The sequence below is a fragment of the Lepus europaeus genome, chromosome 7, assembly GCF_033115175.1.
Source record: "Lepus europaeus isolate LE1 chromosome 7, mLepTim1.pri, whole genome shotgun sequence".
Classification (NCBI taxonomy): domain Eukaryota; kingdom Metazoa; phylum Chordata; class Mammalia; order Lagomorpha; family Leporidae; genus Lepus; species Lepus europaeus.
In genome coordinates, this window is record NC_084833.1 from 59,401,391 (window position 1) to 59,429,024 (window position 27,634).

Here is a 27,634-nt window from a genome sequence, read left to right on the forward strand (position 1 = left end):
CTGAAAACATTCCTACAATACTGATAAACCAAAAAGTTATGGATGAACAAAGGAGGGTAACAAAAGATTGCTCCAGATATGCTCAATATTGGCCAACACAGGCATCAAGTCCTTTCTGAATGGCGGGAGGCAGTGGACTCTGCATTTTGAAGTAGGAGGAGGACCAATTGACATAAAGGAATAGGAAAAAAGAATATGTAAAAGGCTTAAATAAAATACAGTGGTATACTCATACAATTCCAAGAATGTTAGAATGTTTGAAGCAAAATAAACATGTGGAGATATGTTAACTGTAAAACAAAACTAATGCTGAAAAGATAACCTTTGCAAACCTCTTCTGATAGTGTTAAAAGTTTTATTTTTCCATATTTTAAATTCACTGAATGATTTTAGCAATAGGCATAACATGATTACATCTGCATTTTGGAAAAATCCCCATTTCAGAGTACGTTAGGGGAGTAAGACAAAAGCAGAGAGGTCTTTTAGCAATCTGGGTGAGAGAAATTTGTAGTGTGAACTAAGGCTGTGACATTGGGCGTTGAAAAAAATGATCAGCTATAGGAAGGGTTAAAAATAAAGTCCACAGGAATTAGTCAATAAGGATGAGAGGTACAAATGAATACAGACAGTTTACAGGTTTATAGTTCATGTTGGATAGGTAGATTATAATGTAATTCATAAAAATATTGAAGAAAAGGCTATAGGACATCCTTGGGAAGGATAGATAGGTTAACTTCATTTTGAACATGATGAGTGCCTGGTGTAGATACTCAGAAAGCAAAAGCAAAATAGGTTTATATTTCAGAGAGCTATTTGACTTATGAACTTGGAAGAAATAAAAGTATATAGATAGTTAAAACCAGGCAATGTATGAACTGAGTTCAAAGCTAATGTTCAAAATTGGAAAGAGAATAGTATTGAACCCTAGGATTAACAACAGGTAGTAAAATGGAGAAGACAGTGAGACTGGGGCTATAGGAGGAACAATGGTAGAGTTCTAAATTGAGGAAGATTAGTTTAAAAAATAATAGTTTAATTTCTGGTGCCAGTAATGCCAATAGGATAATTAAAAGAATCTTTCAAATGGAAAATTGCAAAATATAAGTAATTAAGTAGTAGAGGTTAGCATCTCTGAAAAGCAGCTCATGTTTATTCTGATCTCTAAACACAACTAGACTATCCTAATTCAGACCTGTGGAAGTTTCACCTGTAAGAACATTGTCTCCAGAAGAGGATACTTTTTTCCTTGTATCTAACTTTATTCCTTTGTGTTGCAGTTTAAGTCTCTTTATTCTTCTCATGAAGATGGTAGCCAAATCTGACCAATGTGATACAAAATCAAGAATGGAGAAATCATGACTTCAGTTTATTTTCCCTCTTCTCTTTCTAAGACATTGATGATGGCTCTAAGCAATTCTAGTTGGAGGCTACCCCAGCCGTCTTTTTTCCTGGTAGGTATTCCAGGTTTAGAGGAAAGCCAGCACTGGATAGCATTGCCCTTGGGTGTCCTTTACTTCCTTGCGCTAGTTGGCAATGTTACCATTCTCTTCATCATCTGGACAGACTCCTCCTTGCACCAACCTATGTACCTTTTCCTGGCCATGCTAGGTGCTATTGATCTTGTCCTGGCCTCCTCCACTGCACCCAAAGCCCTTGCAGTACTCCTGGTTCATGCCCATGAGATTGGGTACATTGTCTGCCTCATTCAGATGTTCTTCATCCATGCATTCTCATCAATGGAGTCAGGAGTACTTGTGGCCATGGCTCTGGATCGCTATGTGGCCATTTGTCATCCTCTGCACCATTCCACCATCCTGCATCCGGGGGTCATAGGGCGCATTGGAATGGCAGTGCTAGTGCGGGGATTACTTCTTCTCATTCCCTTCCCCATCCTGTTGCAGAACCTGATCTTCTGCCAGGCCACTATCATAGGCCATGCTTATTGTGAGCATATGGCTGTGGTAAAACTTGCCTGCTCAGAAACTACAGTGAACCGAGCTTATGGGCTAGCAGTGGCACTGCTTGTGGTTGGGCTGGATGTTCTAGCCATTGGTATTTCCTATGCCCTCATACTCCAGGCAGTGCTGAAGGTACCAGGGGTTGAGGCCCGATTAAAGGCCTTTAGCACTTGTGGCTCTCATGTTTGTGTCATCCTGGTCTTCTATGTCCCTGGAATGTTCTCCTTCCTCACTCATCGCTTTGGTCATCATGTTCCCCATCATGTCCATGTTCTTCTGGCCACACTCTATCTTCTTGTGCCACCTGCCCTCAATCCTATTGTCTATGGGGTGAAGACTCATCAGATCCGCAAGCGAGTTCTCAGAGTATTGTACACAAAATGATTGATCTTAACACACCATGATTATGTCCTTCTGCTCTTGCCAAACACAAAATCAGGAGCTCACAACTGGTCTAAATTATATAGGAAGAGGCCATTCTACAATGAGTATTTCTGCAAGTCCTTATAGTTTCATGACAAAAATATCCACAAGTCCTTGGTTTCATAGCCTTTTGAGATTTAGCTGAATCACTGGATTTGTGAATATTTCACCTACTCTTTATTTTGCTCCTAATTTCAACATTTCCCTACTTCTTGTATTAGGAGGACTTGGGGTTGGAAGAGATGGATGACAGCTCTGGACATGCCGTCTTTCCTTCCTTTTCCAAGTGACTGTATGCAATATTTTCTGAAATTAGGATGGAAGCTTTCAACCTTTGCCTGATTTTAGGGTTAAAGTGTCTTCAAAGCCACTGTTACTGCTGTGACTCCAGTTCACTGGGCTCATAAGAGAGTCCTTCATTACGGCTAAGAAGGCCACATGTAAGAAAATACATTTTACCATAGGAATTATGTTGCTATTTATTTAAAACAAACATAAGTGGTATAAGTCCTATAATAGGGCCTAGGATTTATAAGATATGATTTATATTTTCATGGAAAGTATATATGTATCTAGTATATTTCTTCTTTAAAAACTGTTGAAATCTTTACTTAGTATATACTAAATTAATCTTCTGTATATAAAAATAATTGAAAATGAATTTTGATGTGAATGGGATGGGAGAGGGAGCAGAAGATGGGATGTTTGTAGGTGGGAGGGAGGTTATGGGGGGAAAAAGCTGCTATAATCCAAAAGTTGTACTTTGGAAATTTATATTTATTAAATAAAAGTTTAAAAAGTCTTCATGTAAATAAATTTATTTATTTGCTTAGGTTTAAGGAAGTATAAGGTCAACTGTTAGTTTATGCATGTTTTATAAATATTAATTTACAAAAAAGTACCCATGTAATTGTTAGTGTCTAACAGCCATAAAATTTTATAGTCTTGTATTGAAAAACACAGCTTTAATAAATTTAGTAAAAATGTAGAGGTAGTTATGTCACTTAAAAATACCAAGTTTCTCTTTCTGAAATTGTGTGCATTAGTGGTGTCAATTCCATTTCTTCTAATAGAAACTGGATAAAAACTTCAAGAGTACTCTCACAATTGTTTTGTTGCATCCTTTATGTTGCCTTAATATCTGGTTTAACTCTTTTGTGTTACTAAAAAGAAGCACATTTTATTCAGTCATGGGAGAAGTCAAATCACTGCTCCGTGGAAGTAAGATGCTGAGGTGACAAGAATGTCCTATCTTGGGATTCCATATTGCAGAGTGAATGGTTGGCATTTTATATTTTTCCCAACTCCTAATAAATAGATTCTTTCAGTGATACTGAGTATTATGTCCATGGTTTCCTTGGCACTTGTGGATGAATTAATGGGGGAGGGGCTTGAATTTTTCTATTTCAGGCTGAATTATACATTTGAATCAGTTTGGTTCTAGATCTTGGGTCTAAAATCTAGAATGTTGTCTTTGAGAAGGCAAAGCCATATTGTACCATATCAGTTGGAAACCGATTTTCTTGACCCTGGAGGTACTTTGTTTCAGTAGGCTATCAAAGAAAGCAGTCTGCAATCTTTCCCTTTATTTCACTTGTGGATGCTTAGCATATGGCTATGATATTGGATTTGGAGCAGTTGTCTTTGATCACAAGATAGAAATGTGAGTTGAAAGTGACAGAGCATTTATGTGGAAGAGCCTGTGTTCCGACAATATATGGGTCTCCAATCCTGACTTGAAACTGAAACAGAAATAAAGTTGTATCTTGTTTAAACCACTATATTTGGAGGCATCTTTGTTGTGGCAGATTAATTTATAACTTATATAATATGTTTGTTTCATTTCAAATCTTCCAAGTTATATAGGTATGGAAATATTAATTTTTAGAAATTTCTTTTGTAAGGGTTTGCATATTTTTAATGCAAAATTCTATTTTACATATACTATTTTACCTTTTATTGAAACTTATTGGAAGCTTTTTAATACCATTTTCTTATTATAATTTATTTTCTACTGTTCATATCTACTCCTTATTTCATCCCTAGCATGTTTATTTTTACCTCCTCTGTTTCCCTTGATTACCTATGCCAATGATTTATCAATCTTATGAAAATATTTTCACATTTAACTGTAGCTAAATAGAAGCAATTGCCTTTTGGATTAGCTCTTCTGTTTCATGGTGACTTATATTCCTTTACTCTTCTGTCACTTGAAAGACGTATTAAAATGTACATTTGTGGGGCTGTGTTGTGGCACAGTGGGTTAAGGCACGTCCTGTGATGTAGGCATCCTATATGAGTGCTGGTTCAAATCCTGGCTGCTCTACTTCTGATCCAGCTCCCTGCTAATGTGCTTGAGAAAGCAGCAGAAGATGGCCCAAGTACTGCCACCCACATGGGACAGCTGAATGGAGACTGGCTTTGACGTGGCACAGGGATGAAACAGTGGATAGATCTCTCTCTTTCTGTAACTCTGTGTTTTGATAAATAAATCTTTAAAAAAAAAAGTACATTTGTGAGGCAGATATTTGATGCAGTGGCTAAAGCATTGCTTGTGATGCCTACATCCCATATTGGACTGTCCAAGTTTGAGTCCTGGCTCTACTTCCATTTCCAGCTTTCTGCTAATGCTCACCCTGGGAGGAAGGAGTTGGGTCCCTGCCACCCAACTGGAAGAACTGGACTGAGTTTCATCCGTTGTTCTCAACAGTATCTAATTGCTTTAGTGATCCTTCTTCCCATGTGGAAAAACGAGCAAGGGAGAGAAGAGGAAGAGTGAAAAACATTCACTCACATTTCCCCCTTGTGTAAAGAGGGTTAAAGTATAAGTGTAGGATGTAAGATTCCTTTCCAATAGGCCATCTATGGGCACATTTCTCAACATTTGGTGAGAGAATTTGAAGTCTGTTGATAACGTTACATGGGTATAGAAATCTGGTGGAGGCAGGGTTTTGTTGTTGTTGTTCCAGGTTATAAATTATTTCTCAATATGTTTCAAAGGAATCAACATTACAAAATGTGTACTTTTACCAACACAGAATTAAATGACAACACGCTAAGAATACAATGGCTTGAAAAACCTTAAGTAGTTGGAAACTAAGCACAACTCATCCAAATAACCTATGAGTCCAATAAGAAATCATAGGGAAAGTTAGACAATATTTCGCTGATTGAAAATGACATATAGCGGGGCCGGTGCCGTGGCTCACTTGGTTAATTCTCCACCTGTGGCGCTGGCATCCCAAATGGACACTGGGTTTTAGTCCCAGTTGCTCTTCTTCCAGTCTAGCTCCCTGCTGTGGCCCAGGAAGGCAGTAGAGGATGGCCCAAGTGCTTGCGCCCCTGCACTCGCATGGGAGACCAGGAGAAAGCACCTGGCTCCTGGCTTTGGGTCATGTAGCTCTGGCTGTGGCAACCATTTGGGGAATGAACCAATGGAAGAAAGACCTTTCTCTCTGTCTTTCACTGTCTAACTCTATCTGTCAAATAAAAATAAAATAAAAAAAAAAAAAAGAAAATTACAATAGCAAAAGCTGTGGCATGTGGTTGAAGAGGAGATAGAGGGACAATTGTATCTTTAAATGCTTATATTACAAAAATAAATTTTATTTTTATTTATTTAAAAATATTTATTTATTTGAAAGGCAGAGGCACAGAGAGAGAGAGAGAGAGTGAACCATCTGTTTGTTCACTCCCCAAGTGGCTGCAATTATAGGAAGCAGGGCTGGGCCACTGCCAGGGGCCAGGAACTTCTTCCAGGATTACCATATGGGTGCAGGAGACCAAGTACTTGGCCATCTTCCACTATTTTCCCAGGCACATTAGCAGGCAGCTGGATCAGAAGTGGAGCAGCCAGTATTCAACTGGTACCCATATGGGATGCTAGTGTTGCAGATAGCACCTTAACCTGCTACGCCAGCCTCAAGAATAAAAATTTAAGATCAATGACCTAAGTTGAAAATTCAAGAATTTAGAAATAAAATAATAATCTTAAATTAAGATTAAGGAATTAATAATGAATCAATAAAATATAAAACAGAAACAATAGATAAAATTATCAAATTCAACTTGGTTCTTTGGAAAGATTAATAAAATTAATAAAACCCTGGTGAGCTCTATCAAAGAAAGAGAGAAGCAAAAAACATCAGTGTGCTGATTGAAAGCATATTAGATAATAAAAGGATAATAAATGAATGCTACAAACCACTTGAAGCTGGTTAAGCAGTAATTTACTATTAAGGACACAAGTGAATTCTGCCCACCATATACTGTAAGTGCAGACTTGCGATTATGAATTCTCAAGGGACGGTCTTCTTCACCCTCCCTTCTTCCTTCCTTCCCTCCCTCACCTCTTTCCTTTCTTCCTTCCTCCCTCCCTTTCTTCCTTCCTTCTTTCCTCCTTTCCTTTTTTTTCTTGTTTCCTCCCTCCCTCCTTCCTTCTCTTCCTCTCTCTCTTCTCATTTTGTCCCTTTTGTTTCTCACCTATATCCAACTCCAATACTGTAGGTATCCTTACCATCTTCCTTTTCTGGAATTGTCTCCTTTGTCACCCACTAAGAATGTCTTGTTTCTCAAGTCCTGTCCTTTAAAGGTTCTCTGATAAGAATTCCCAACAGTCTCAGGTATCAGGCTTTGTATTTTATCCCCAACAAATGTGATATGAAAAACCCAGTGTGGACTCTATCTATGTGAATGAGAATATAAGGAGATTTGTTTGCATAAATGGAGTAAATAGGCAATAGAAGCAGGACTTCACATTTTTTTTTTTTTGGTTGGTTCTTAAGTGTGAGGACTAAGTGAGGAGTCTCTACCACAAATGAAAAAAAATACCAGAACACAAAGTTGTTAATTTAAATTCTGTATAAAATGTCCATTGATAACAGCTAATACCTATATAGTGGTTACTATGAGCCCAGCACTGTTTTAAGGGCCATTTATAAACACACTATTTTAATATTCACAAGAACCTTATAAGGCTGTTCATTATTATTATATTCATGTTAGTAAGGAGACTGAGACTCACAGAGGTAAAGTGATATGTCCAATGTAACACAGCTAGTGGGTGATGGTGCTGGGATTTTAACCTTTCTCATCATAGCACCTTGCTCTTCACTTTCCCATCCTAAACACACTGGTAATAATTTGAATTATTGAGATGTCATTCCATGCTACATTTTACTGTTGTTTCATTTCACCCTGACGAGTAGGTTGTACACATAGTCTTCAGTATATGAGTGACCCAACCATAGTGTCCCAGTTTGAGGGTCTGTTCTTGGATCCCCTTCTTATATAAACTATATCATTTGGGATCTAAGCAATCAGTTGGAGACACAAAGAAAGGGTTTAACGGAAAGCAGTTTAAAGGACTATGTATGGAGGTGTTAGAGGAATAGAGGAAGCCACTATCTCAAGTCCTTGAGGAGCAAGGACAGGCAGCAGTGTTACTAAACCTGGGGAGCATTGAACCTGTGGGAGGGGAGCTCTCCAATATGGTCTCTGACTGCAGAGCATGCAGCCACTGTCAGAACAGCATCAAGAAAAAAAAAAAAAGGAAAGTAGGAATAAATAACCCATCTTCTCTCTCCTCCAATATTTTGGTCTTTGGCAGATGGCTCCTATTGTTTGAACTGGAAGCCAGAGAGCCCAGCTGAGAGAGGCCATAGAAGGAAATGTATTTGTACTCACATAGGTAATAAGTATACTAAACTGAACCCAACTATTTGCCTTTTCCATGGTTGAACCTAGGAGACAAAGGAAACCCAAAGAAATACAAACACAAGCACACAAACATGCACACACACACACGCATGAATCTGACTGCTTTCACTCTAACTTCATAATCACAAACCTTTACAGATATTCAACAACTATGACAGAAACAGTTTTTCACTGAAAAAAGTGATTCTAAAAGCACTGAAAAGGCAAGAAGATGATAGATTATGTATGATCTAAATTAGGTAAGATTGAAATGACTCTACTAAACACTGCTAGACATCAAGTAAATGAGGAACAAAATTGACCTGAATTTAATCCTCATGAAACTTACAGCATAGTTTATTTGTAGTCTTGAGTATAAAGCAGGGAGAGATGGTTGGAAAAAGGTTGATTAACTAGTATTCAGTTACAACTAGATAGGAATAAGAAGTTCTGGGCTTCTATTGCACAGTTGGATGAATGTAGATAATGTACTGTGTATTTTTCTACTTTAAGAAAATCTCTAAAAGATAAGATAGGAGTTTGGAAATTTTCCAATGTTAAATGTTTGAGGATATATATATATGTATATATATGCATATAAGTATAGCTTGTATGTGAATATACATATATATATACCCTGATTGATTTTTGCACAATGTATGTATAAATTGAAACACTAATATTACTCCACAAATGTTCAGTTTTTATTTGTTAAAAAATTTTAAGATGTATTTACATGAAAGGCAAAGTAACAGAGCAAGGGGGGGAGAGAGAGAGATATTTTCCATCTGCTGGTTCACTACCCAAATAGGCACTACAGCCAGGTCTGGACCAGGCTGAAGCTAGGACCCAGGAACTTCTTCCTGGTCTCCCACATGGGTGGCAAGGGCCCAAAACTTGGACCCTCTTCTGCTGCTTTTCCAGATACATTAGCCTGGCAGTGGATCAGAAGCAGAGCAGCTGAAAATCAAACTGACACTCTGATATGGGATGCTGGCATTGAATGTGGCAACTTAATCTGCTGGGCTATAATGCTGGCCCCCATTAAAAATATTTTTTTTAAAAAAAGAAGAAAAAATGGAGGAAAAAAGGTGAAATCTACTTTAATAGATTAGAAGAAAGAAAGCTGATTTAATTTCATGAGCAGTGTGAATTTACTGGCTTTGTAATATTATATAATTACTATAATAGAATCTTGATAAGGGATGCAACTGCAACTAGTTTATTCACCTTTTAATCTCTGTATCTAGTCTAGTGTTGGGCATATAGTTAAAAGTAATAAGTATTTATTGAATAACTGAGATTAACAGAGAAAATTATCAGCTCAAATTCATGCAGATACCAAGAGTTGGATTCAGAAAACTTTAAAAGAAGGAAAATTGTATGGTTTTGCTAATAAATTATGGCAAGGAATATAATATATGCTATCATATAAAGCATATAGGGAAATCTGTCAGTAATGCAGTTGAGGAAATTGAACACAGACTAAAAGACTGCTTAAGAGGACACTCTGTGTAGTCAGACAGATAGATACAGATTTTAATCACAACTCAGTTTCAGATCCTATTTCTCACTTCTCAATTATTGATCTTTAGCACCATAACATTAGGCAAGATGAGGGTCTCATGAGATGCAGCTCATCAGCTGCCAGGGCCCAGTATCCCAGCTACTGCTCTCCCAGCTGGCTTGGAGAAAGGGGTGGGACAATGTGAGGAACTGGATGCTGATGATAAAACTCTGATTTGCTCGACAGAGCAAAAGAAGCAGCTTTGGCTCTGGTTACTGGATGCAGGCAGGTGGTTCCTCTAGCAGCACTTACTCTGTCCCATCTGTGAGTTCTAGGGCTGAGGGAGGGGGTCACCGCTGTGCTAAGAGCAGAAGTTTCTCTTAAGATTCCCACACTGGCTCCCATGAAAAAGAGAGCAAAAGCCATGAGCTGTGGTGCTGGGTGTGAGACCATTCCAAAACCCCAGCTTCCTCCTAGGAAGAGCTGTTCTAGAGCTTTGGCAACAGCACATCGTCAAGTACAAGGAATTCCATGTGCTTTATGGCGGAGAACTTTATGCGAGTCTGCCCAGAAAAGCAGGTTAGGGATTTCTGAGAGGGAAAGGATAGTTATGGGACAGGGACAGCATTTTGAGTTTAACATGACACTGAGTGTACCCAGGTTCAGAAGGTTGAAGGAAAGAGCTGGTGAAAAAATGTGTTCATTGCTTTCTCTCAACATTTTCCACGGTAAACAGCAGAGAGCCTCCTCTGAGGATTAGACAGGAGTTGTACCCAACAGAAGCAGATTTCTATGTGATTTTCTCCTAATAAGCCTATTTTTCCTCTTCTCTATGACATTCAGTCATGTATTTGGAAGATATTACTAAGAGATAAAATATCTACACTTCCTAAAAATTCCTGCTTAAAGCATTTTTAATGTCATCTTTATCCTGGACAACTTTTTTCTAGGTAATACAGTTTCAAAAATGCTTCTTCAATCAAGGTGCACTGATCTGGTTATAATAATCTAAGCATAGTTGAAAAAGAGCAAAGCAGAATAAAAGTTATTACTTTCCTTTTAATCACTGTTACTTCTGTTGATATAGTTTAAGTTTCTAACAGTTTTTATTAACTAAATATATCAGAAGCTCAACTCATGTTCCTATCTATGCTTCCACCTACTTTTAAAGCCAGATATCTAACCATTTTTCTCTACCTATTTCTTTTTATCCTTTCTGCTGTTATCCTTTGTGCTAAGCACGTTCTTCTTAATGTTTTCTAGGTAGTGGAAGGATGAGTTTAGTTAGAATAGTTCCCCGCATTGTGAGGAAGGGATGAGAATAGGGAGGAGGATGGATCAGAGAGTGGGAATTGTGAAGCATGATCTTAGATGGGGACAGAAAGAAGAAAAAGTCAAGTAAATGTTCTTTCAGAGACAGCAGAATAAGATAAGAAAAGAGAACAGGCAGAGGGCAAGAAAGAATTGTAATGCAGCATAATGGGATATTCTCTGCAATAGGAGATCGTAAGATATCTAAGGCAATTCTCTTTCATAAAGAAGGGACCACAAGCTCATTTTGTACTAGTGCGTGTATAATGGAAGAAGACTAGTAGGGCAGAGGACTGTGCCAGAGGAGTTTTTCACTTAGCAGTGGTCAGGCTTTTGCGGTTAGAGGGCCCTTAAATGGAATGAGTTGTTTAAAATCCCCAAGCTCCAGCAAGAGCCTTATGCTATTACAATTCCTGCCTCTGATAGCCATAGCTATCTCAGTCCCTATTCATGTCATGAGCCTCTGTGTGTGGCCTCAAATGCCCTATCAGTTCCCTTTGGCTTTTTGGTTAATATTTTTTCTGTTCTGTCTTTATTTTTTGATTTTGAAACCAAAATTCAAAACTCAAGATTGAAACATTTACTCCATAAGCATTTTTAACTTAATATTTTATTTATTGCTCTTGAGATAACATTTTTAAAAAGTTTTATTTATTTATTTGAGAGGCAGAGTTACAGAGAGAGAGAGAGAGAGAGAGAGATTTTGAGAGGCAGTATTGAGAGAGAGAGAGAGATTTATTTGAGTGGCAGTGTTGAGAGAGAGAGAGAGAGGGAGATCTCCTATCTGCTGGTTCACTGCCCCAAATGACTGCAATGGCTGGAATGGCTGCAATGGCTGGAGATGGGCCTATCTGAAGCCAGGAGCCAGGAGCTTCTTCTGGGTCTTCTACATGGGTGCAGGGGCCCAAGCACTTGGGCCATCCTCCTCTGCCTTCCCAGGCCAGGGCAGAGAGCTGGGTCCGAAGTTCAGCAGCGAGGACTTGAACAAGTGCCCATATGGGATGCCAGCACTGCAGGCAGAAGCTTAACCTACTATGCCATGGTGCTGGCCCGGAGATAACATGTTTTTAATTTACATTATAGTCAAAGGCTTTAATGTTCCACCAAATAAATAAATAAAAAAATAAAAAAGACCACAATTCAGCAGGAAAATACACAAAGACTATAAATAATAATCAAATAAAAAGATGTTCAAACTCACTCATATGAATTTTTAAATAGTCACAAAGTTATTAAAACTACAGTAGTATATAATTCTTAACAATGTGTTTGACAAAGGTTTAATACAAAGTTTGATAAAATTGTATTTTCAATAAATTGAATTTTTTTTCTTTTTTCTTTCTGTTTTTTGATTTTTTAAAAACATTTTCACCTCCACATAAAAGGAGAACATGTGGTGTTTGTTTCTGTGCTTGGCTTATTTCACTGAACATGATGTCCTCTAATTGCAACCATTTTGATGCAGAAGATAGAATCTCATCATTTTGATAACTAAATCATATTATAGTGTGCATAAATATCTCACGTTTTCTTTATTCTTATGATAATGGATACCTTTGTTCTTGATTGGTTCCTTTTTGGCTGTTGTGAACAGTGCTGCTATAAACATGGTGGTACAGGTATCTCTTTGATACAATGTTTTCATGTCTTTTGGGGGTATTCCTAGTTAGGGGATTACTGAATTACATGGCAAGTCTATTTCTAGTTTTTTAAGGTGTCCTTACTGTTTTCCACAGTGACTACACTAATTTACATTCATACCAACAGCATGTAAGAATTCCCTTCTCTACATCCTTGCCAGAATTTGTTATTCTCTCTCTCTTTTGAATAATAGCCATTTTGACAGTGATGACTAATATCTCATTGTGGTTTTGATTTGCATTTCCCTGAAGGTTAGTGATATTGAGCATTTTTATTTATTTATTTATTTTTAGTATTTGTTGGCTATTCGTGATTCTTCTTTTGAGAACTTTTTATTGAGATCCCTTGACATTTCTTAACTGGATTTGTTGTGTTTTGCTGTTGCAGAGTTTTTTGATTTGCCAATATATTCTGGATATTAAATTTCTTTTGAATTAGTAGCTTACAAATCTTTTTTTCTCATTCTGTTGGCTGTGTCTTCACTCTATTGATTGTTTTCTTTGATGTACAGAAGCTGTCGAGTTTGATATAATTTGTTTTTGTTGTCTGTGCTTTGGGGGTCTTATCTAAGAAGTCATCACCTACTTCAATGTCTTGAAGTGTTTCCACTGTATTTTCTTCTGGCAACATCATAATCTCAGGTGTTGTTCAGCATTAGGTATAAACGGCCCAAGATAAAAAGAGAAAAAAAACCAATATCTATATACTTCAGAGATTTTATGGTGGATTGGGAAGAAGGGAAAGAAAATCAGACACCTATGTGTTTTAAAGAGTATTTAAATAGTAATAATAACTGTTTCCTTATGGATTTTTCTCTTATTTACTTCCTTTTCTTTTTACCATTAATATTTTTCTTTCTATGGTCTATTGCCCTTTAAGTTAAGAATATTCAAATTTCTTTTATTAACCTTACAACAAAATCCCTGCGTTAACATCTCTGCACTGGCTTTTCCCTTCATATAAAGCTGTTTGCTGAAGTAAAGATTTCAGACAAACTCTTCATTTTACCTGTGTCCATTTACTCAAGTTTCGCTGTCTTGTTCTTCTGCCTTCTGTTTCTCTTCCCACAAAACTGTTCTTCAATTCCTAATGCAAAATATAATGTATGATTTCTTCCATTATTAAAATTCTTTTTGTGGGCACATCTGAGCACTCCATATTATATTCATTTATGCCGCTGGTCATTTTTTTTTTTTTTTTGGTCTCCTTTTCAGTCTCTTTACATTTTCTGATAATAAACTTACATCTCAATGTTTTTCAGGGTTCCATTCTTATGGGGTTATTTTTGTATTTTAATCTATATATTCTCCTTAAGTAAGCTTATGAAGTCTATGTTTTGACAACTATTCAGTATGCGCTGATGATTTCCAATGCTTTATTTTTGACTTTAAACATTCAAATAAGTTCAAGCTACTTCAATATTTCATGTCATACATAATTTAATAGTTACAGATTCCATAAACTTAACATATCAAAATTGAATATATAATCTGTGTCTCCACAACATACTGAAAATCTTTCAAAGCGTATTTGTTCTGTGAAATTTATCTAGTCATTTATGTCAGGACAGACAATGCAATTTTAGAATTTCTACCCTCTCTTCTTCTAGGTTAACTTGTCTAATCTTTGCCCATGCCATTACATTTGCTCCTTTAAAATGCCTATGGCATTATGTTTGCTCTATTTCCACATCCTCAGAGTCATTTGTTCACATACTGTTCACTTATAAATTGGACTACTAAAGCCAACAACTACTTATTCTTTTAGATGTTCTTTGCTTCTTTTGGTCTGTTAAGTTTGATTGTGAAGGAGGAAGAAGAAAAAGATTTAGTATATTTGTTCAAAAATGAACTTATGATCTTAATACCAAATAGGATTATGATGATTAAAATAGGAGAGGTTGGAACATTGTGAATATCCATGGGAAGGGGCTAGGAGAGGGTGAATATATAGGAGATCAACTGGATAATTAATAAGCCAAATTTCATAAGAAGGTCAAGGTAGATAGAATCTAAATCAAAGGTATAGGGATTGCCCTTTGGAGGAAGGATAGCTCTCTAGGTCTACTAGATGTAAAGAAGAACACAAAGATGTGGATATCGATGAGCTTATGAGTCTGTTATGGGAAATGGAGGACTTTGTATCCAATGTTTCTGCTGTCACTGGAAAGCACTTAGAGAAGTTACCCAAAAAAGGAGGAGATTTAGCATTTGAATAAAATTTGAGAAATTCCTGAAATGGGTAAAGTAATAAATAAATGAGAAAAAATTATTTTAGTGAGTACATAAATTATTTGGGATTGGTGGTCATAAATTTTAATGAAAATATGTGCTATTGAGCACAACTTTCTATAGGAACACTGCATTACACTTGTACTGGCTGGATTTAAATATGTTCAGGATGGGTTGTGCCAGAATTGTAATCAATCAGAATGACAGGTACTAAGAGGGATGTCCTCTTTATATTTAATCAATGTTTACATTTATTTTCTTCTAGTTTATAATAGGTTTGGGAGTATATCATAAAATTTTCGATCTCAAATTTACTTAGGTATATGATAATAGGTAAGGAAAAATGAATTTTTACCACTATCTAACTGGGTCAACAATACTTACTGAAAGATTGTATGGTTAGAAACATTTTATGGCATATTTACTAATTCTGTATTACTCTATAAACTAGCAAGTTTTTCAAACCTATGAGATCTATAATTAGTCAAGTTAGTATGACATGGAAACATTTTTGTAGCTTTACAACATGTTTAAATGAGGTAACATTATTTTTCTTTGAAATATTTTGTTTACTATAATATTAGTTTATTTTTTCTAAATTAACTTCAGAAATAATGTCCAAGACTTTTCCCATTCATATCAATATTAACTGAATTTCCTTTTAGTTGGGATTAGTCTTATAGATATATACATCTTCAGAATAAGAATGTGTTGGTGAATATTTTGACAGCTTTGTTTTCTATTGATCTGATTCCTGTGTCATATCATCCATAAATACAGGTGAAACTTCCTCATCTTAGGATTTATCTCATGAAATTACTCAGCAACAACACGGCTCTGGTCTCTGAATTCCTCCTTATCTGCTTCCCTAACTACCAGAGTTGGCAGCACTGGCTGTCCCTGCCCCTCAGCCTCCTCTTCTTTGTGGCCATGGGAGCCAATGCCATCCTCCTGATCACCATCTCCCTGGAGGCTTCTCTGCACGAACCCTTGTACTACTTGCTCAGCCTGCTCTCTCTGCTGGACATCGTACTCTGCCTCACCGTCATCCCCAAGGTCTTGGCCATCTTCTGGTTTGACCTCAGGTCCATCAGTTTTTCTGCCTGCTTCCTCCAGATGTTCATCATGAACAGTTTTCTCACCATGGAGTCCTGCACATTCGTGGTCATGGCCTTTGATCGCTATGTGGCCATCTGCCACCCACTGCGGTACCCATCCATCATTACTAACCAATTTGTGGCCAAAGCTAGTGTCTTCATTGTGGCTCGAAATCTTTTACTGCTTTCACCTGTCCCCATTCTCTCTGCTCGGCTTCATTATTGTGGAAAGAACGTCATTGAGAACTGCATCTGTAGCAACCTGTCTGTGTCCAGGCTCTCCTGTGATAATTTCACACTTAACAGAATCTACCAATTTGTGACTGGTTGGACCTTGCTGGGCTCAGATTTCATTCTCATTTTCCTCTCCTATACCTTCATTCTAAGGGCTGTGTTTAGGTTCAAAGCTGAGGGGGCTGCAGTGAAAGCCTTGAGCACATGTGGCTCCCACTTCATCCTCATTCTATTCTTCAGCACCATCCTGCTGGTGGTTGTATTGACAAATGTAGCCAGAAAGAGTGTCCCCATGGACATCCTGATCCTGCTCAATGTCCTTCATCACCTTATTCCTCCTGCCTTGAACCCTATTGTGTATGGATTTCATACCAAAGAGTTAAAACAGGGATTTCAGAAGTTGCTGAAGGGGAGGCTTTGAATACAGAGAGGGGTGGTCTATAGAGACACTTGTTATACTATTTCCTCTATTTCAGGATCTGTTACACTAGAAAATACATTAATATTCAGGTACTGATTATTTCATGCCTACTTTCTGTCCCTATAGTGTCAACAATTAATGTGGACCTCTTAGTACCTAACTAAAATTCATTTGTCTAATTCATAATATAATATCCAACTTTGTATCTTAATATTTATAATTTTAAAATGGTTTTGTCCTCACAAAATTGTGTAGAGTAGGATTTTTTTTCCCACTTTATACCTTAGACAAAATTTGGGAAGAAACACAACTATTTTCTCTAGTGAATAGTAGAGCATCAATTCCAGCACAGGTCTGACTCCCTAGCCTTTCCATTCTACAGCACTCCTTTCTCAAATGAGTGAAAGCTCTTAGCTCTGCTCTTTAAATCGTGATCTTTGTGTCATTATTATGAATCTATTGCTGCCTTCAGATTGAGAAAGATCCAAGGGGAGGCACAGAACTCAGATATGTCATCACTATATTTTCTGACCATCACAGCTCAAGCATCTTTCACAAAAGGGAAATAATAATAAAAATAATAAAATAATAATAACAATTTTACCAGTATATGTCCAGCAGAAGCCTCACACATCTGTACACTTTTTATGAAAAGGCTAGGATGCTGAGAACCCACATGGAGGTAGAGATGGGAAATGAGAAGAGCAGGTATGTGGTCAGTAGCAAAATTGACTGTGGTGGTATTGGAGATTTTATTTTATATTGAAAGCTTCATCTCATGTGGTCTGGAATCTGGAACTCAAGAATTTCTAGTGAGAGGTGTATAAGTATGGAAAATAGTTAAACTCTGGACATTATAATGTAATAAAACTCTCAAATCTTGCAATGGATGCTGTACATGGTTAGAATCCCCTTCAGGATCTGGGCACTCTTCCCCAGCTGCCAGAGATCTGGCTGCTGATGGATTTAAGCTGTGTTCCTCTTGGTACACTGCCCTTGAAGAAGTAAACTGCCTCATTTAAGTTCTTGCTCCTACTCCTTAAGCTGGGCAACTCTCACCCAGCAGCTAGTTGATAAGACATGCATGCCTCAATTTGGACATCTCTGAAAGATCATCCCAGAGTTTGCTACAGTATCATGTGAGTTCTTCTGTTTTTGTTTGCTCAAATATTTTTGAATAGTTTCCTCAAGGCATTTGCTGATCAGCACTCTGTTGAATACTCAAAAGGGCCTCTCTATATATAATCTCTGAAATTCCCTTTAATATGTAGTTCTCTCTTCTCCAATATTCTGCCTTGTGAACTGTTTCAGCTTGACTGGCTTGAATCTTATCTCTTTCTCCTTAAAGCAGGAAGGCTGTCAGGCTCCCTGAACTCACTCTTCCCTTGACGTGGCCTAGAATCTCTCTCCATAAAACTGAACAATCTATCTCCAGTAGAGATTCATCTTCTTTTTTTCTTGTCTTTCAGGGATTGCAATCCTCTATTACTTGATGTCCGCAGCCTTAAGAATCATTATTTTACATAATTTGTTCTGGTTTTTAGTTGTTACAAGTTAGAGGGTAATCTAGCCCCTTTGATTCCATTCTGACAAGCTGAAGTCACTCTTTAGTGTATAGAATCCCAACTTCTATCTCCATCCTGATCTCATCGTTGGATTTGTGGCTACACAAGCTCCATCCTTCTCCACATTTGGGAGAGCTCTGTTCAACAGCTGAAGCTTTAGTGCCTTTGAAAAACTATGGATACAAAGAAGGGAATGCCCCTCTAAGGGACCTGAGGTCAGGATGATTTGGAGACTCCAAAGCAAATCTAAGAAAGTTGAAGAAAATAGATTTTAAGACTGAGGGAAGGGAAGTGATGTCCAGAAATGGGAAATAAAGTAAGATGCTTGCAAGTTGCCATTCAGGAGACATTTCATAGAACAAAAAAGATAATATTTTATAAAAAGTAAGTACTAGTACTCACTTTATTTAAATGTCTTTGATTTAAGAAGGTATAGAATGTACTCACCAGAACCAGTAGACAAGGACCAAGAAATAGAGTGGCCCTTGCTTTCACTTTATGGAATTTTGCAAATAAAGGTCAATATATGACCTTTGGGTAAGCTTCTTGGGTGGCCCTGAAACTTCAATTCCCTATTATCTATGTAAATAAAGATATTGCTTATGGGTTACAATGGCTTCCCCCCTCCCATAACTTCCCTCCCTCCCGCAACCCTCCCCTTTCCCGCTCCCTTTCCCCTTCCATTCATGTAAAGATTCATTTTCAATTCTCTTTGTATACAGAAGATCAGTTTAGTATATATTAGGTAAAGATTTCAACATTTTGCCCATATAGCAACATAAAGTGAAAAAACTACCATTGGATTACTAATTATAGCATTAAATAGCAATGTACAGCACATTAAAGACAGAGATCCTACATAATTTTTTTTTCAAATTAATTAATTTTCTATGCCATTTCCATTTTAACACCAGGTTGTTTTTTTTTTCATTTCCAATTCTCTTTATATACAGAAGATCACTTCAGTATATAATTAGTAAAGACCTCATCAGTTTGTGCCCACACAGAAACGCAAAGTATAAAAATACTGTTTCAGTACTAGTTATAGCATCACTTCGCTTTAGACGACACATTAGAGACAGATCCCACATGGGGTGTAAGTACACAGTGACTCCTGTTGCTGATTTAACAATTTGACACTCCTGTTCATGGCGTCAGTAATCTCCCTAGGCTCTAGTCATGAGTTGCCAGGGCTATGGAAGCCTTTAGAGTTCGCTGACTTTGATCTTATTCCGATAGGGTCATAGTCAAAGTGGAAGTTCTCTCCTCCCTTCGGAGAAGGGTATCTCCTTCTTTGATGGCCCTGTTCTTTCCACTGGGATCTCACTCACAGAGATCATTCATTTAGGTCTTTTTTTTTTTTCCATGATATCTTGGCTTTCCATGCCTGCTATACTCTCATGGGCTCTTCAGCCAGATCTGAATGCCTTGAGGGCTGATTCTGAGGCCAGAGTGTTGTTTAGGACATCTGCCATCCTATGAATCTGCTGTGTATCCCACTTCCCATGTTGGATCTTTCTCTCCCTTTTTGATTCTATCAGCTAGTATTAGCAGATACTTGTCTTGTTTGTGTGATCTCTTTGACTCTTAGACCTATCAGAGCTATCAATTGTGAGCTGAAATTGATCACTTGGACTAGTGCGATGGCATTGGTACATGCCATCTTGATGGGATTTTGTTGGAATCCCCTGGCACATTTCTAACTCCACCATTTGCGGCCAGTCCGATTGAGCATGTTCCAAATTGTTCATCTCCTCCCTCTCTTTTTCCACTCTTAGATTAAACAGGGATCACTTTTCAGTTAAAATTTAAACACCTAAGAATAATTGTGTGTTAATTACTGAGTTCAACCAATAGTACTAGAACAACAACAACAACAACAACAAATACTAAAAAGGATAAAGTATTACATTGTACATCTAAAGTCAGGACAGGAGCTGATCAGTTCATTGTTGCTTATAGTGTCCATTTCACTTAACAGGTTTCCCCTTTGGCGCTCAGTTGTCACCGATCAGGGAAAACAAATGATATTTTTCTCTTTGGGACTGGCTTAATTCACTCAGCATGATGTTTTCCAGATTGCTCCATCTTGTTGCAAATGACTGGGTTTCGTTGTTTCTTACTGCTGTATAGTATTCTATGGAGTACATGTCCCATAATTTCTTTATCCAGTCTACTGTTGATGGGCATTTGGGTTGGTTCCAGGTCTTAGCTATTGTGAATTGAGCTGCAATAAACATTAATGTGCAGATGGCTTTTTTGTTTGCCAGTTTAATTTCCTTTGGGTAAATTCCAAGGAGTGGGTTGGCTGGGTTGTATGGTAGGGTTATATTCAGGTTTCTGAGGAATCTCCAGACAGACTTCCATAGTGGCTTAACCAGTTTGCATTCCCACCAACAGTGGGTTAGTGTCCCTTTTTCCCCACATCCTCTCCAGCATCTGTTGTTGGTAGATTTCTGAATGTGAGCCATTCTCACCGGGGTGAGGTGAAACCTCATTGTGGTTTTGATTTGCATTTCTCTGATTGCTAGTGATCTTGAACATTTTTTCATGTGTCTGTTGGCCATTTGGATTTCCTCTTTCGAAAAATGTCTATTGAGGTCCTTGGCCCATCTCTTAAGTGGGTTGTTTGTTTTGTTGTTGTGGATTTTCTTGATTTCTTTGTAGATTCTGGTTATCAATCCTTTATCTGTAGTATAGTTTGCGAATATTTTTTCCCATTCTGTTGGTTGCCTCTTCACTTTCCTGACTGTTTCTTTTGCAGTACAGAAACTTCTCAATTTGATGCAATCCCAAATGTTAATTTTGGTTTTGACTGCCTGTGCTCCTGGGGTCTTTTCCAAGAAGTCTTTGCCTGTACCTATATCTTGCAGGGTTTCTCCAATGCTCTATAATAATTTGATGGTTTCGGGTCGTAGATTTAAGTCTTTAATCCATGTTGAGTGAATTTTTGTGTAAGGTGATAGGTATGGGTCTTGCTTCAAGCTTCTGCACGTGGAAATCCAATTTTCCCAGCACCACTTATTGAATAGACTGTCCTTATTCCAGGGATTAGATTTGGATCTTTGGTCAAATATAAGTTGGCTGTAGATGTTTGGATTGATTTCTGGTGTTTCTATTCTGTTCCATTGGTCTATCCATCTGTTTCTGTACCAGTACCATGCTGTTTTGATAACAACTGCCCTGTAGTATGTCCTAAAATCAGGTATTGTGATGCCTCCGGTTTTGTTTTTGTTGTACAGGATTGCTTTGGCTATTTGAGGTCTTCTGTGTCTCCATATGAATTTCAGCATCATTTTTTCCAGATCTGAGAAGAAGGTCTTCGGGATCTTGATGGGTATTGCATTGAATGTATAAATTGCTTTTGGGAGAATAGACATTTTGATGATATTGATTCTTCCAATCCATGAGCATGGAAGATTTCTCCATTTTTTGGTATCTTCTTCTATTTCTTTCTGTAAGGTTTTGTAGTTTTCATCGTAGAGATCTTTAACGTCTTTGGTTAAGTTTATTCCAAGGTATTTGATTGTTTTTGTAGCTATTGTGAATGGGATTGATTTTAGAAGTTCTTCCTCAGCCGTGGCATTGCCTGTGTATACAAAGGCTGTTGATTTTTGTGGATTGATTTTATATCCTGCTACTTTGCCAAACTCTTCGATGAGTTCCAGCAGTCTCTTAGTAGAGTTCTTTGGGTCCCCTAAATAAAGAATCATTTCATCTGCAAAGAGGGATAGTTTGAGTTCGTCCTTCCCGATTTGTATCCCTTTAATTTCTTTTTCTTGCCTAATAGCTCTGGCCAAAACTTCCAGAACTATATTGAATAGCAGTGGTGAGAGAGAGCATCCCTGTCTGGTACCAGATTTCAGTGGAAATGCTTCCAACTTTTCCCCATTCAATAGGATGTTGGCCGTGGGTTTTTCATATATTGCTTTGATTGTATTGAGGAATGTTCCTTCCATACCCAGTCTGCTTAGAGTTTTCATCATGAAAGGGTGTTGTATTTTATCAAATGCTTTCTCTGCGTCTATTGAGAGAATCATATGGTTTTTCTTCTGCAGTCTGTTAATGTAGTGTATTACGTTGATTGTTTTGCGGACGTTGAACCATCCTTGCATACCAGGGATAAATCCCACTTGGTCTGGGTGGATGATCTTTCTGATGTGTTGTTGCATTCTATTGGCCAGAATTTTTTTTTTTTTTAATTAAACTTTTATTTAATGAATATAAATTTCCAAAGTATAGCCCATGGGTCACAATGGCTTCCCCCCTCCCATAACTTCCCTCCCGCCCGCTACCCTCCCCCCTCCCGCTCCCCTTCCCCTTCCATTCATGTAAAGATTCATTTTCAATTCTCTTTGTATACAGAAGATCAGTTTAGCATATATTAGGCAAAGATTTCAACTTTTTGCCCATATAGCAACATCAAGTGAAAAAACTACCATTGGATTACTAATTATAGCATTAAATAGCAATGTACAGCACATTAAAGACAGAGATCCTACATAATTTTTTTTTTCAAATTAATTAATTTTCTATGCCATTTCCATTTTAACACCAGGTTGTTTTTTTTTTTTTTCATTTCCAATTCTCTTTATATACAGAAGATCACTTCAGTATATAATTAGCAAAGACCTCATCAGTCTGCGCCCACACAGAAACGCAAAGTATAAAAATACCGTTTCAGTACCAGTCATAGCATCACTTGGCTTTAGACGACACATTAGGGACAGATCCCACATGGGGTGTAAGTACACAGTGACTCCTGTTGCTGATCTAACAATTTGACACTCCTGTTCATGGCGTCAGCAATCTCCCTAGGCTCTAGTCATGAGTTGCCAGGGCTATGGAAGCCTTTAGAGTTCGCTGACTTTGATCTTATTCCGATAGGGTCATAGTCAAAGTGGAGGTTCTCTCCTCCCTTCGGAGAAGGGTACCTCCTTCTTTGATGGTATTGGCCAGAATTTTATTGAGTATTTTTGCATCTATGTTCATCAGGGATATTGGTCTGTAATTCTCTTTCAATGTTGCGTCTCTTTCTGGCTTAGGAATTAAGGTGATGGTGGCTTCATAGAAAGAATTTGGGAGGATTCCCTCTTTTTCGATTGCTCTGAATAGTTTGAGAAGAATTGGAGTTAGTTCTTCTCTAAATGTCTGGTAGAACTCAGCAGTGAATCCGTCTGGCCCTGGGCTTTTCTTTGTTGGGAGGGCCTTTATTACTGTTTCAATTTCTGTGTCAGTTATTGGTCTGTTTAGGTTTTCTATGTCTTCCTGGCTCAATTTAGGGAGGTTGTATGTGTCCAAGAATCTGTCCATTTCTGATAGATTTCCCTGTTTGCTGGCATACAAGTCCTTGTAGTAATTTCTGATGATTCTTTTTATTTCTGTGGTGTCTGTTGTTACGTTTCCCATTTCATCTCTGATCCTATTGATTTGGGTCTTTTTTCTTCTTTTTTTAGTTAGTTGGGCCAATGGGGTGTCAATTTTGTTTATTTTTTCAAAAAACCAGCTCCTCGTTTGGCTGATTTTTTGTAATGTTTTTTTGGATTCGATCCTGTTGATTTCTTCTCTGATTTTAATTATTTCTCTTCTCCTACTGGGTTTGGGTTTGGTTTGCTGCAGATTTTCTAGATCCTTGAGATGACTTGAAAGCTCATCTATTTGGTGCCTTTCCAATTTCTTGATGTAGGCACCTATTGATATAAACTTTCCTCTTAACACTGCTTTTGTTGTATCCCATAGGTTTTGGTATGTTGTGCTGTTATCCTCATTTACTTCCAGAAAATTTTTGATTTCTCTTTTAATTTCTTCTATGACCCATTGTTCATTCAGGAGCATGTTGTTCAATCTCCATGTGTTTGCACGTGCTCTAGGGATTCCTGAGTTGCCAATTTCCAATTTCATTCCTTTGTGGTCTGAGAAGCTGCATGGTATGATTCTAATTCTTTTGAATTTGCTGAGACTTGCTTTATGGCCTAGTATGTGGTCAATCCTCTAAGGGTTCCATGTACTGCTGAGAAGAATGTAAAGTCCTTAGATGTAGGATGAAAAGTTCTGTAGATATCTGTTAGATCCATTTGGGCTATAGTGTCATTTAAATCTACTGTCTCCTTGTTGATCTTCTGTCCTGTTGATCTGTCTATCTCTGAGAGTGGAGTATTGAAGTCCCCCAGTACTATTGTATTGGTGTCTAAGTCTCCCTTTAAGTCCCTTAACAAGTCTTTTAAATAAGCTGGTGCCCTGTAATTAGGTGCATATACATTGATAATCGTTATATCTTCCTGTTGAATGGATCCCTTAATCATTAAATAGTGCCCCTCTTTATCTTTCTTAACAGTTTTTGTGGTAAAGTTTATGTTGTCCGATATTAAGATGGCTACGCCTGCTCTCTTTTCATTTCTGTTGGCGTGGTATATCTTTTTCCAGCCTTTCACTCTCAGCCTGTATGGATCATTGTTGGATAGATGGGTTTCTTGTAAGCAGCAAAAGGATGGGTTTTGTTCCTTAACCCAATCAGGCAATCGGTGTCTTTTAACTGCACAGTTCAAGCCATTAACATTCAATGTGACTATTGAGAAGGAGTAACTTTGCCCTGCCATTAGCCAAAGATACTTTCTAATATATGGTTTGAGATTCCTGTGATCTTTTGGTGTGAGGTTTCCTACCTTTACCTTCTTTCATATTGGTGACCGTGTTTCTGTGTTTCTGTATGTAACACATCTTTAAGCATCTTTTGCAGGGCTGGAGGAGTGGCGACAAATTCTTTCAATGTCTGTTTGCTATGAAAGGTCTTTATTTCACCTTCATTCACAAATGAGAGCTTTGCAGGATATAATATTCTGGGCTGGCAGTTTTTCTCTCTTAGTACCTGGGCTATGTCTCGCCATTCTCTCCTAGCTTGTAGGGTTTCTGAAGAGAAGTCAGCTGTGAGTCTAATTGGAGATCCTCAGAGAGTAATCTGGCGTTTCTCTCTTGCACATTTTAGGATCTTTTCTTTGTGTTTCACTGTGGTGAGTTTGATTACGACGTGTCGTGGTGAGGATCTCTTTTGGTCATGTTTATTAGGGGTTCTATGAGCTTCCTGTATTAGGATGTCTCTGTCTTTCTCCAAACCTGGGAAATTTTCTGCTAGTATCTCACTAAAAAGGTCTTCTAATCCTTTCTCTCTCTCCATGCCTTCAGGTACTCCTAGAAACCGAATGTTGGGTTTTTTAGTAGTATCCTGTAGATTCCTGACAGTATTTTTTAGATTTCTGATTTCTTCTTCTTTTCTTTGATTTGATTGTTTCCTTTCCTGTTCTCTGTCTTCTAAGTCTGATATTCTCTCTTCTGCTTCGCCCATTCTGTTTTTAAGACTCTCTAATGTGTTTGTCATTTGATCTACTGAATTCTTCATTTCATTATGATTTCTCGTCACTATCACCATTTCTTGTTCTACTAGTTGTTTCATTTCATTTTGATTCCTCCTTAATATTTCATTTTCACGAGAGAGATTTTCTATCTTGTCCATGAAGGATTTCTGTAGTTCAAGAATTTCTTTTTGAGAACTTCTTAATGTTCTTATCAATTTTTTGAGATCTGCTTCTTGTATTTCTTCAATCTCCTCATCTTCATAATCTTGAATTGGGGTGTCTTTTTCATTTGGGGGTGTCATAGTGTCTTCCTTGTTCTTGTTAGCTTGGTTTTTGCGTTTGTTGTTTGGCATGTTGGAGATATTTGGTTTCTTCACTGTGGTGTTTTTTCTTGTTACACTATGGCTCTATATTAAGTGGACTGTCTGCTTTCAGTGGTGCCTTAGAGGCTTGAGATGAGTGTCGAGTGAACATTCTAATGAAAAATTATTCTAACAGAATAATGAATCAAATGACACATTTAAATTAATAAAGTTCCATTCCAGGAAAACTAATAATTTTGATATCAGATAGTTGGTCATTATAATTTCTATTAATACATTGCTGCAGATTACATGATTATCTCTAAGAATGGAGAAAAAAATGATAAAATGCAATACCCATTTATAATTTAAAATTTTTTCTGAAAGTTAAAGAAAAATCTTTAGTATGGTGTACCTCTTTATCAAATACTTCATAGTCATCAAAATGGAGAAATTTAAAAACGATTGTCTTAAAAATGATATGAGCATGCCCAGGTCACTGCTACCCTTCCTTGTAAAACTGGACATCCGGAACAACACTAAAATCAAGGAAGAGAGAACTTTAATGATCTCAGAATAACAGTGCTTAAGAGTGATGTCAGCAAATGGTGGAATAAGGGATCCATAGCTTCAGTCTTCCTCAAGGATGTCCAACATGAAACTATCCAGGCTTCTGCTGCAGCTCGATAGGCTAATCCTCCGCCTGCAGCGCTGGCACACCGGGTTCTAGTCCTGGTCGGGGTGCCAGATTCTGTCCTGGTTGCCCCTCTTCCAGGCCAGCTCTCTGCTGTGGCCCGGGAGTGCAGTGGAGGATGGCCCAAGTGCTTGGGCCCTTCACCCGCATAGGAGACCAGGATGAAGCACCTGGCTCCTGCCATCAGATCAGCACGGTGTGCTGGCTGCAGCATGGCAGCCGCAGTGGCCATTGAAGGGTGAACCAACGGCAAAGGAAGACCTTTCTCTCTCTCTCTCACTGTCCACTCTGTCCAAAAAAAAAAAAAAAAGAAACTATCCACAGGCAAGATTTTTTTTTTTTTGCCATAAACTTTATGAAGTTGTCTCATGGTTCACAATAATGTTTTTTATTATTTTTTATTTTATTATTTATTTATTTGAAATGCAGAGTTACAGACAATGAGAAAGGTCTTCCCTCTGTTGGTTCACTCCCCAAATGGCTGCCACGGCCGGCGCTGCGCTGATCTGAGGCCAGGAGCCAGGTGCCTTTTCCTGGTCTCCCATGCAAGTGCAGGGGCCCAAGCACTTGGGCCATCCTCCACTGCCTTCCCAGGCCACAGCAGAGAGCTGGACTGGAAGAAGAGCAACTGAGACTAGAACCTGGTGCCCATATGGGATGCCGGTGCCACAGGCGGAGGATTAACCAAGTGAGCCACAGCACCAGCCCTCACAATAATGTATTACGTCTTGTATGAAGAAATAGAGGAGGACATAGTTTCCAAACACAAAGAAAATATGAAGAAATGGGCCGGCGCCGCGGCTCACTAGGCTAATCCTCCGCCTTGCGGCGCCGGCACACCGGGTTCTAGTCCCGGTCGGGGCACCGATCCTGTCCCGGTTGCCCCTCTTCCAGGCCAGCTCTCTGCTGTGGCCAGGGAGTGCAGTGGAGGATGGCCCAAGTGCTTGGGCCCTGCACCCCATGGGAGACCAGGAGAAGCACCTGGCTCCTGCCATCGGAACAGCGCGGTGCACCGGCCGTAGCGCGCCTACCGCGGCGGCCATTGGAGGGTGAACCAACGGCAAAAGGAAGACCTTTCTCTCTGTCTCTCTCTTTCACTGTCCACTCTGCCTGTCAAAAATAAAAAAAAAAGAAAATATGAAGAAATGGAAATGGTAATCACCTATTTTGATCAGTTTACACTGTATACATGTGATGAAATATT

At 38.2% G+C, this 27,634-nt stretch overlaps 3 protein-coding genes across 3 annotated transcripts in view; all 3 read left to right on the forward strand.

Annotated features, from left to right (window-relative positions):
* Window positions 1–27,634, forward strand: part of FHIP1B (FHF complex subunit HOOK interacting protein 1B) — a 157,089-nt gene that overhangs the window by 111,042 nt on the left and 18,413 nt on the right. The gene's annotated exons all lie outside the window — the stretch shown is intronic.
* Window positions 1,356–2,342, forward strand: LOC133764479 (olfactory receptor 52L1). The gene has a single exon (XM_062198156.1). It carries the CDS (start codon window positions 1,356–1,358, stop codon window positions 2,340–2,342), a length of 987 nt encoding a protein of 328 aa, XP_062054140.1.
* On the forward strand, window positions 15,579–16,520 carry LOC133764480 (olfactory receptor 56A1). The gene has a single exon (XM_062198157.1). The coding sequence runs from the start codon at window positions 15,579–15,581 to the stop codon at window positions 16,518–16,520; it is 942 nt and encodes a 313-aa protein (XP_062054141.1).

What these genes read in the sequence shown, in the direction of transcription:
- LOC133764479 (XM_062198156.1), top strand. Translation starts at nt 1,356, where the DNA reads ATGACTTCAGTTTATTTTCCCTCTTCTCTTTCTAAGACATTGATGATG.
- LOC133764480 (XM_062198157.1), top strand. Translation starts at nt 15,579, where the DNA reads ATGAAATTACTCAGCAACAACACGGCTCTGGTCTCTGAATTCCTCCTT.